This window comes from Empidonax traillii, unplaced genomic scaffold (assembly GCF_003031625.1).
Source record: "Empidonax traillii isolate 1590-97213 ecotype Southwest subspecies unplaced genomic scaffold, ASM303162v1 scaffold89:size1181294, whole genome shotgun sequence".
In the NCBI taxonomy this organism is placed as follows: Eukaryota; Metazoa; Chordata; class Aves; order Passeriformes; family Tyrannidae; genus Empidonax; species Empidonax traillii.
The window spans coordinates 330,985-343,089 of NW_020955282.1; the positions used below are offsets into that span (position 1 = coordinate 330,985).

General features: G+C 36.8%; 1 protein-coding gene across 2 annotated transcripts in view; it reads right to left on the reverse strand.

Moving 5' to 3' along the window:
• The window catches only part of SIM1 (SIM bHLH transcription factor 1), a 50,770-nt gene that overhangs the window by 10,998 nt on the left and 27,667 nt on the right, over window positions 1-12,105 (reverse strand). For both annotated transcript variants that reach the window (XM_027881454.1, XM_027881453.1), the window contains exon 9: window positions 3,744-3,909. In XM_027881454.1, the coding sequence (XP_027737255.1) occupies window positions 3,744-3,909 (166 nt within the window). The remainder of the gene's footprint in view (window positions 1-3,743; window positions 3,910-12,105) is intronic.

Sequence of the window (12,105 nt, forward strand, 5' to 3'; positions counted from 1 at the left end):
TAATTTTCTGGCAGCCTACTCAGGTTTTTATTATTATAAACATTGAATATATAGAAAAACCCTCACAGAGTCCTCTTTTCCATGAAAAACTTTCACTACATCAGCATTAGTAGCTTTCCTCTGGTGTCTTAACCATGAGAAAAAAAAAAATCACAGATGCGGGCTGCATTGTACTAAGAACATATGCATGCTTTTAAATCACTTTTATCTTACTTTTTACTAATGTAATCCTGAAATGTAAAATATGTTCTTTTCACATTTACTATTATAGGCAGAACAGATGGTGAAAGGCTTAGATTAAAGTAATACAGCATGTCCATTAAAATAACCCCCACTGCTGGTGACTCTTCACCAGACCAAGAGTTATGTTTACTATAAAAAGAGTGGTTTGCTTTGCTTTTGAATACACCAGAAGTTGCCAAAGCTTTAGGCTACAGGAAGAAATTAAAAAACCAAACCAAACCAAAAAACACCCACACACAAAACCCAACCAAAAAAAAAAAAAAAAAAAAAAAAAAAAAAAAAAAAAAAAAAAAAAAAAAAAAAAAAAAAAAAAAAAAAAAAAAAAAAAAAAAAAAAAAAAGGAAAACCAAAAACCAGGCTGGCTAGAATTCAGCCTCATTCAGTTATCTTTATCCCATTGGGTGATATGCCCAAATGGAGGTGTATTGTGAAATTAATTCAGATTATTCATTTAAAGGAGCTATAAAATCAACATACATCTGAAATCAGGTGTATAATATGCACCAATTTCCAAAAATTTGTGAATGCTGTATACACACCAGAGCCTCCATCCAATGGCTCTTGGGTACATCATTACTTGTATGTGTGTGTTCTTTACTATATATATATAATCTCCATCCAAGAACTAAGATGATATATGAAGCAACAAACATTTTTCTAGATCTGACCATAAACATTTCCACTAGGGGCAGACAATGGGCAATTTAAAATATTTTCTTTAGACAATCATAATTAATGGGAAAGTTCAGATTATCACAATTAAAATGCTTTTCCAATCTTGTTGCTATTTCCTGTCTACAGAATAAATTATGTCCAGGGCTAGTTTTTGGGAACACAAAATAAATGAAGTCTGGGGCTAGATTTTGGGAGCCATTCACTATTATTATTATTATAACCATTAATATTAATATTAGCAACTCATAATTTTCTTTTATTGGTAATATCTGCCAAACCTTCATCTCCGAGGTTTTTCTCCCACCACCTCTTTCAGCTCTGCACCCCTCTGGTAGGACAGAACTTTAAAAAGTACTGTTCAAAGTGTCTGGGCAAATCCTATGGTTTTATCATGAATTTTGGGTTGCTTTCCTCTTGCTTGCCCTTCCCCTGCCTGAGGCTGGTTTCACAGAACCAACTAGTCCACTGTACTAACATCAGGCAGTGTTAATCAGATGCTGACAATTCCTTCCAGTTTAATGAACTCAGTTTTATTTTAAAAATGTACAAGACTCATATTATGCTGTGCCTGCTTTTGCATAAGATTTGAGAAAAAAAAAACATTAACACTATCTTAGATACCCAAAACATTCACTTTTTGCCCTAGTAGTAAAAATTCAGCTCAAATTAATTAGCATCATTTTCCTACAGTTCATATCTCATGTAGCTATCCTAGGTGCATTGAGCTTGCAAGGGAGAGGATTCTCAGTCAGCACCCAGGAAAGCATATGATTTCTTTTTCTCTTCAAGAGAGAAGTAAATGGTAAGAGGAAAAGAGAAAAGGAAAGGGAAAAAAAGAAAGAAATTATGTACATTTAAAATCTCCTAGGTGTCCTTTAGTTCAGGAAGTGCTTCACTCACTACCATTATTTTGCTAATGAACTTCCTGCTTTCTTCACCACAACCCAGCTCCTGTGTAAGCCAAAACCCATGACCTCACTTTTCAGCCTTGGCTCTTAAGTCACACTCTAATTCTCCTCAGCTGACTGGCAAATTACATGGGCAGGAGACTGAAGGACACAGGCTGTACCACCTGCTCCATGATCTTCACAACAGCTTCTCTTAGTCTTTCAACAGTTTATTCAGTGGTGGAGAAGGATGAGAGGGAGGCAAAGACAAAATTGCCAGCATTAGTTGTGGTGATGGGTTGCAATTAAAGGTATGACCATTTTTTAAGATACTGGCAACTACCACGGCTGCTTGTTTTTGAATGATGAAGTCTATGACTTTACTACCAGACAGCTAATAATGAGGATGCAAAATGAAACTGGAAACAGACCACCCTGATCTTCCAGACAGCAGTCCCTGATAAACCAGTGGTCACAACACTGCACTGCTAGTTCAGGGGTTTTTTTCTAGTGGCAGAAAGAGTAAGCAGGTACCAATGAAAGTCACACTTTCAGAAATCAGATTGATGTGGAAGGATAACAAGTCTTGAGCTGGGATTGTCCTGATAGCATATGAATACTTTGGAAAGAACTGTATAAGGGGAGAGGAAGTGTAGTTTCAGTAAGTCAAAGGTAATTTAAAAATTTGATTTTGAATTATTTGCAGGTATCTTCCCCAATACTTTGAAACAGTTTGGTTACAATTGTTTGGTGCAGGGCATTCAAGAAAAAGGCTTTTTTAGCAACACACTGAAATGTCTATGAAAAAATGTGCTATAACAGCTTCTGACAAAATTAGATTCTTAAAATTAGGAATGTGAATTCATATCTAGGTGCTCTGTTAAATATTCCCTTTGCCAAAAGCAGATGTCATTTAATTTAAATCCTTACCTTTGGTACTTTTTAGGGGGAAAAAGAAAGAAAACAAGGAAGTGATGTAGACATTTGGGCTCACATTATGCACTCTTAGAGGTCAGTTTAGAAAACATTGTACCTGCAGAGAAACTGTAGTCATTAAGGCCATTTTCAGTTAAATATTGACCTGGGCACTTTAAAAATACATAGCTCTTCAATGTTACATCATGAATGCATACATTTATATCCACTGCGTGGAGGTGTGAGGGCAGTAAGACTGGTATCATTAGTAAACATCACGGTTATATTAATAAACAGATTTATTTGAGCTAAAGCTTTGACAATGTAAGTATGCAAGTGCTGTGGCACTGCCTGCAGAACTCAGTTGCACAAATGTATTGGGTAAGCTTCACTTCACAGACCCAATTGAGTTTGGTCCATTCTCCAGGCAGGGACATGTTTCTTAGACATTAGGCTTGTAAATGAAATCTGGGTAATTAAAGTCTACTGATGCCAGTGACCACCTCTTAGTGTTTCCTTCCTTTCAAAGCTTTGTACACAGAAAAGCTTTCTTATTCCAGTCAGCAAGTTAGCTGGCTGCTTTCCCTCTTCAAAACTCACTCCTCTTGACTAAGATTTCAGTATTAAACTGCTGTCAAACATCTGGCAGCTTTTAGATATGTTGGAGTTAATAAAGAGTAAGTAAGAAAAAGCAAGCTCTCTCAAATGGCAAGGCTCACAGTCCTCTCAAACCAAGTATTTCAAAACCAGCATTTTCATTTGGTCCTTCTGTCCGCTCCTCATTAACTCTGAGCTCTGTGTTGCTATTGTTGTTGATGATGATTTATTATGCATGCTGAAACATAAATGTTTCCAGATTTTTAGAAACAGTTTAAAGAAACATATTCCTGCCTCAAGATCTTATAACCTGCTGTTCTTTATTCCCTTTAAGTAACATGTTCTTTGGCCCATTCTAGTCACTTGTGGAAAATAGAAGTCAAAATCAGGATATACAATAAGATTTCTTTTTTCAAAGACAGCTACCTGTGGATATGGTGATGTCCTTGATTTTGACTTTGTGCTTGAGAGGCGAGATTTGCTTCCCTTTCTGTTATCCGTTATGGTTGGAGTTGAATTTGCATATGAGAATGCCGGCTTGGTAGCAGTGACCTGATCCAGGGAGAGCTGTAGTCCTTTATATTCAGTATCCCTATATAAAAGGCAAAAGTGAAAAACAAACTCACTTCATATCTTAATGGGAAACATTCCTTCCTTCTAAGTGGGGGGTGGAAACAAAAGATATTTTTCAGGAAAAAGAATAAAACAATCCAGGGCAGGCCAGTGTATCCCCCTAATACATTTGTGGAGTATAGCTTACTAAAGAATGGCACCATTTTTATACAGAAAATATGATTGCTTTTTGCATCCAGCTGTTATCATCCTGATCTACTTTCTGCAGTAATAAAAAGCCAATGGGATGAGTATTTCTGAGATTTATATTACAGTTCTACATTAGTCACACAGCTAAGCAGTAAATAGGATAGATTTTCCTAAAAACTCTTTAACCATACAACTGCAAACTTACCACATATGTATGTGTGTGTGTGTTTTCATATGTGTTGCACACAACAGCCTACACAGCTGACTAGCTAAATTGAATAACATACTTTTTTAAATGGAAAAGACTTGATCTTTAAGGTCATAGTTTTCATTGGTTTTGAGGTTTTGGGCAATTGGTGTAAATTTTTGATTTTTTGTTTCTTCTGTGAGTCCTCTGAGTGTTTATTCCCCCATTCAGAATTTTTTATACCAGTTTATCAGTTATAGAAAATAGCTAAATAAATACAAATCTTGTGATTGAAATATTTTGTCCATCTCTCACAAAATACTAGAAGTTTTCTATGGGGGGCTTGTGAAGTTCAGTGAGACTCTTCAAACTTTCTAATGAATACCTAAAAGTAAGGGAAACTGGCATTGTTCCTAATGTCTTACTAACCATAACGTGGGCATATGCATTGGACTGCACCCCTCTGCACACATCTGCATGTCTGCTGATACCCGGGGGAGTAAGAAATGAGCTCTCCAGCTTTCATGTAGTCATACGGAACCTATTCTGACAATGATTTATTGAAAGAGAGCAAAGCAAGAGCTTCTTCCTGACCTACCTACCTGGAGGAAAAGAGGGAGGATTCATGATTTTTCTCTTCCTTTGTGTTACCAGTAGAGAAGCAAGAGAACAAGGGAAGAATAATGCTTCTTTTATGCAGTCAAAGAGGTAACATTCATTCACACATTACCCCATACTCCACCTAAACTTAAAGATTCATATTTAATGAATTATATTAATAATAAATAATTTACCCAGCTTTAACAACAATATCTTGCTCTATATTCACACATATGTTGATGTGTAAACCATAAGAGTCTAACATTTTTTTTAAAAAGGAGCTGCATGACAACCTGAGCATATCATAACTTAGCACACTGAAATGTTTCCAGATAAAAGTCAGGGACAGAAGGATAAACTTGAAAACTCACTGGAATAAGTGAAATAGGATGAACCTTTGAGCAGGCTCAGATAAACCTGCAGAACATGCAAATTAATTCATCCCAGTTCTAAAATAACTTTTTTTCCTCTGATAAGCAGCAAACTTATTGGTTGAAGAGGTTTAGATTTTTTTGGCAATGTAGACTATGTGTAAATGTAACACATGAAAGTGAATCCCTGACATTAGAACTGCACTGACTACACTGTTTCCAATCCAAAGCAGACAGAGCCTGGTCAAGTATAAATAATGCTTTGTAATGCAAAATTAGTTCTTAATAATGTAATTTCTTCAAATTTTGACTTTAATAGAAATAGGTCTCTGCTATAATACCTGCATTTCAAATATCCTGTCTGCAGTGAAAGCATCTGAATACAGGGATTTGCTTTGGCCTATTTGACAGGTACAGCTCATCCACGTATTTTGAAAGCAGTAATCTTTTCTGTGGTTACTCCCAGAATCCAGACACTTTGTCTTGACATGCAAAGCATCTGTCTCAATAATTGATTCCTACCAAATTTTCTTTATGTTATACAAAACATCAGAAACAAAGGACGTCCAATAATTTTCATATTTAACCACTCCAATAGCATGAGATTTTATCAATAGTCCGAAAAAACTATCAGTCCCCCTGATATACACATTTCCCCTGACTATTTAATTATAAGAAGAGGAGGGTCCTGCGGTCTCAGTGCCAGATGCAGAAAATATTGCCTCCAGAAACTAAAATTAATCAAAGCTAAATAGATAAGTTGTTCACAGACCTGTGTTATGAGGAGCTTTTCTTTTGATTTGAGCCTACCGACCCTTTTACCTCTCTTTTTTCTGGAGAACCCATAGCTCTGTTCTTCTGCCATTACCTCCCCATCTCTGGTGTGAGCCACCTTGTAACAGTCTGCTGCTGTCTCCTGCCACTGAAAGAGCTTTAAAAAACTGGACTAAATACCACCCTGGTATTCAGACCACAGACTGTCACTCTAACACTGCTTGTCTGCTGTTACAATCTGTGTAAGGGCCGAGCATTCAAATCACAGAGAGCACACTCTACAATGCTTCTAGGTCGTGGTAACTAAATAAAAACCCAGTCAAACCAGACTGACCAAAACCTTGCATGCATTCCAATGTTACTTTTCTAGGTCCTTGGTATCATGATGGTGAGGAGTCACTGTGCCAGAACACCACACATTAGGATAAACATCACAAGCTGGTATTTACAGCCAGTTGCTTAGACAGTAGCATCATCAAACAAAGGATAATAAGAAAAATACCTAAAGTTCTTTCTGCCAAATGAAAAGTTCCTTAGAAAAAGAGCACATCTGTGCTCTCTTTCCAGATGAAACACCTTGACTTTTTAGCCTCACTGAGTCATGATTCAATACCTTCTCAACTCTGTCCTAGCACAGTTGCCCTTCAGAATAACCAAGAGAGACACCAGAACACCATCAGTAAACAGCCAAGATAAATACCAGAAGTTAAAAAAAAAAAAAAAAAAAAAAAAAAAAAAAAAAAAAAAAAAAAAAAAAAAAAAAAAAAAAAAAAAAAGGCAAGCAAAGAAAACACGGAGGAAGAGTCCAGTGGTCCCAATGTCAAATGCAAAATATGTTCCACCAAGAAATGAAAATGTTTGAGTATATCCATATGCACTGCGAGGCAAGATACCAGAGAAAGCAGGGCTCCCAGTGATACGCAAACAGCAGATGGAGATTCTGCCAGCTTTCTGCAGGAATTTATAAAACTTCCACCAACCATGGAACTGTAATCTCCAGATTCCTATTCGCAAACACCTGAATCATCTATTACACAGTCCTAGCCCCACAGCAGTACTGCATCTTGTTTTCTACATGTAATTAAAAAACAAGGTGGTGGATATGATCATCTTCCTCCAGGGTCCTCACCTTCAGGATCCCACAGGGATCCATACAGTCTACATCTATCTACATGAGACTGCTGAGAGAGAGAGTGATATGGCATGTGTTCAATTGCTAACAGTATGTTGCTGACAATCTACTATTTATCTCATTTTCTGATGCAACTATCATCACTATAAAACATCAGAATAACTACAGGAAATTAGTTCTTAAATGAAGAACAGATGAATCAAACTGAATCCAGACAAGACCAAAGTGATGCTTCTTTGGAAAGGGAAACACATTGAAGACCTCCACCTTTTCATGATGGGAAACAGCCATTCTTTCCACAGTTGGATGGAAATTCTAGGTCCTCTTTGACTCCTTGAAAAACTTGGAGGCATATGCTTTTGGTAGCATATGCTTAAAAAAATGTATTATTTTTCCTCTATCTTGTCTCCCCCACTCTCCATATGAGAATCTGGCCAGTATGGTCAATGTACCAGGCACCTACAGGCTGGATTACCATGCTTCACTGTAAGCACAAATAAATCAGAAGACAAAGGGTAAAATCCTCTTGCTACAATATGCTGGTTCCCATTTTCTTCTCAGATCTAACTTCCAGAAGCATTTCCACTCTAAACCACGTGTCTGGCTCTTCCAATGCCCCTTATGAAGCTTGGCCTAATCTTGAAAGTACTTATTGGTGTACCACATGTGCACCACGAGAAACCAAGGATTGATGGCTGAACCAACTGCATTTCTTTGCAATGAAGCATCTGAAAGTTGAGTACAAAGCATTTTTCACTAAAGGAATCTAGCTATACTGAGCTACAAAGGTGGTGAAGGACAAAGGCTGAAGCAGCAAAATGTTTGGAAGAGGAAGCCAATCTGCTTGCACGTGACTTGGATGCTGGATGGACCTGCAACACTTGTGTGAAGAGTTGTCACAATTCAGCTTTAGAAGACACTTTCTGCGTACTACCATGCCAAAATACAGTATACAAAACATGGCAACAACGGTCTGTCTATTCAAAGTTTGAGGAAAAGATAACAAATCATTAGCAGACAGATACAAAAAAAAAGAACAATAAGGGAGTGCCAGAGCACCACAAAACCTGAATTCTACGCAGACAGCAGAGCTTGCACAACTACAGTGACTAAACATGTGGTTAGAGATCACCGTGACACTGAAAAAAAGAGAGTTTTTTTATGTGGCCTTCTTGAAGGAAAAAAATATGAAAAAGGGGTGAAATAGCATTGCTAGAAATAACATTGGGAAAGAATGGAAATAGTGGTAGAGGCCCAGTGGACACAGTATGGCCCAAGACAAACCAAAACAGTACATACAGACAAGTTGAGCCTTTTTATAATTTTGTTTCTTCCATTAAGAGGGTGATATTTGGTACTACTATCACCAAAATCTGAAAACTAAAGTGAGACTAGGCATTAACATTAGAAAGCTAAAGGCACAAATAGTTTTCAAGGTATTGAGACTCCCTACTTAAAGACAGTCTTGGCTATAAAACAAAAGAGAACTTAAACCATGAAAAATGCTTTCAAATAGAAAGAGCAGCTAAATAGGATGCATCCAGAGGAAGAAGTAAAATAATGGCATCCACTGGTAATGAATAAACATCCAGATTCATCCCAAAAGTATTTAAGAGGTACAGCCAGACTCAAGAATACGGATCTTACATATCCACAGTCATAAGCAGCATAACCTTCAAAACAAGAAGAAAACCTTCAGAAAAGAACAGAAAAATGCTCAACCCATGGAAAATTCTGCAAAAGCCATAAGAAAAAGCATCTTTTTACATTAATACCACTACATGCCAGAAAGGAAAAATAAGCTACTCCTGCAGTGACTGAGAAGATACAGATAACCAACAAAGAGGCAAATATTTACAGTGTATTTAGTTCCTTCAAAAGATACCAAATTTAGACACCTTAAAGAAGATTAACAGAAATTCAGTTTTCATACATGGAGTTATAGCAATGGATTAGAAATGTGTTTCAGTTCATTGTCTCCAGCAGCAGTCAAAAGATCAGTATAGAGCTGAAACTCTTATTCTTTGGTATTTTTCAATTGAATAATATGTAGTGATCATGCTGTCACTGAAAATCACAGCAAATAATGAATAAAAAGGTATCATGGGAGCACCTAAACCTGATAAACACTGGATCTACACCTATGTCATTCTATACATATATTAAAGTAGTTCATGAAGTACAAGTTGAAAGTAAAAGCATTAGGTGATCTTACTGGAGCAGGTTCCTACATCATTTATACAGTCATTCACATGACTGAAGCAAAGCAGAAAATATTGTTCATACAAAAGAAAACAAGGTTTAATTATAACTGGTTACACTATTATTTCAATTGAATACATGATAGATGTTCTTAATTTCCTCCAGTATTACATGGAAAAACCATTAAAAGGGTCATACACCCTCCAAATTTCTTTTAGCTAAAAATCAGAAAAATTAGATGTCTCAGATTTTCTGCCAGTCTAGCAATAGAAATTGTGAGATGAAACCAAAGGTGTCAATGTCATTAATTTTCAGCCTATTTTGCTGAGTTATTGCAGTTCAGTTAAAAACAGACATGAAGGTGACAAAAGTCTGGCACTTCCTCATGCATGTCTGACCACAATCCTGCAATATATCATTCTTCTACTTTTAAACAATGCCTGCAACTTTTAACATTTCCTCACTCCAACTCATGCAATGCTAACAGAGCACCATTCAGCAGATGAATGAAAAGAGAACAGATTCTGGCTGTTTGTCATCTTCATGGCTTTCTAAATCAGCAGATGGTACAACAAAACAGACAATTTCCTCATCTGCTGTGTCCTCTGTTCATGTACAATGTGTCTCAGAAATGTTTACAAAGGCCTCGATCTGCTCACGAGATTTGTCAGGAGGAGCATATGCAATCCCTTTAGCATCCTCCAGAACCAGTCAAAATAAGTAGGTTTCACTCAGCTCGTACAGGAAGCCAGATTTCAGGACAAAATGAGAAAAAAGCTGTTGAACCTCACTGCTTGTTATGAAACTATTCTAACATTCAGTTGTGCAACCTCAGAGATACTCCCTGCCTCAGCTGTTCTATCAGTTATTGGGATGATGTTAGCAAACATCCTTTCTAAAACTTCTTGAGTGAATAGCCCCATACAGGCCTCACCCACTGGTCACCAAAGTAATTAGAAAGACCCTCCAGAAATCTTTCAAGTGGTTGCTTATTATTAATACACTTAATGGTTAAACCATGCATCTACTTGGAGAAGTATGAGTACTGTATATTGGATCCCTTCATTAAGTTCCAGGCACCCATTTATCTCCATAAATAGCACAAGCAACAGTAGCTGTTTACATCTTGTTGAGTCAAAGTTTACAGCTTCTCCAGCCATGAGATTCACTTACATGATACTGTGTTTCTATATTTGCTTTTAAACATGAAGCAATCTAAACCAGGAAGGTTCATTAATTTATTTGATGCATTCAGAAAAATTGAAGCACAAATTTTCCTGTGCAGGTCATGTAACACAAATTTCTGAGGGTATCCTCTAGAAAACTGCTGTCAGATAAATTCTATATATTCCCTGATTGGTTTCTCATCTCAGAATGCAGTCTAACTGCCAGCCAAAGTTAAATAAAACATCCTGGCCTCTAGATAATCATGGTGTGGAAGATTTTTCAGCAGCCTGAGGGTACAGTTTTTTCATTTTAAACCACGTGCCTAGCCATCTTTGGCTCCAAAAAAGAGACCTCTGTACACTGCATTTGCCTTTATTTATTAGACCTGCCAGATGAAAATATGCACCAGGAACTTATTATTGTTTGTGAATAAAATGCCTAAGATATCCCAGGCTAATTACATATAAATAAAATTACAATTTTTAGTTTCCGTGGAAAAAAAAAATACTTTAATTAATGAAATATGATGACCCAAGTTTAATTCTGTAACATTTATTTATATTCATAGTACTTGCTTTCAAACACAAGATGCTTAGGAGAACAACTGCCTAATGTCATGTTTGATATATATTCAGTTCTTGCCAAATTAAAAGGAGAAATATATTTGACAGGAGTTTGTAAATGTTTTTATATGTTGGAATATGTTACCTATTAGAATCTGCCTCATAATAAGAAAATTGTTTTAGAGGGACATGGCCCCAGAGTCTGCAATGTTTTTTTGTTTGGTTGGGTTTTTATATTCTCAACTAGTTGAGAATACTTTACCTGAAGGCATGTTAAACCTTGCAAAATTGCATTTATCACATTCATACTGTCAGCTTTTACTAAATTATTATGGTGACTTTGTAATCATTTGGGGGGTTTATTACTTTAAATTCACTGGCACATTCAAAATAATATTTTTGAAGGAACAAAAGGCCTGTTAAATGAGACTTTAAAAACTCTAATTTTCTTTTCTTCCAGCTACTCTCTTTCAACCAGGCCATTAAAACCAATGTCACTTCAGTGCATCAGCAAGTGCATGTAGACAGCACCCCTTTAAGAATTAGTGTCACATTAACATAAGATCTCTCATATCCCTGTAGAATGGTTTCCATTCTGCAGAAAGCCAGACTGACAGCGATGCAACAGACTGCTGTTACACAGGGTAGATTTTCCCATCTCAGAATTCTTAACATTTTTCTGTGTTAAAAAATATACCTTGAATATCACTGAAACCCTTAAGACACCAATCTGGTAGCCAAGTGACCTGCATTCAATTCCCAACCTCTGAAAGGCTACTAGTGCCACAGAAGATGAATCATGTATCCTGGGATTTTAGCAAGCATTTGGCACTCACCTGAGCTTACCATCGAGGCAGCCAAGGGAACTTTTAATTTAGCCCAGTACTGATTGCTTCTGAGAATCCCAACTTCAACTTTCACAGAATCACAGAATCAACTAGGTTGGAAAAGACCTCTAAGATCGAGTCCAGTCTGTGACCGAACACCACCTTGTCAACTTGACCATGGCACTAAGTGCCACATCCAGTCT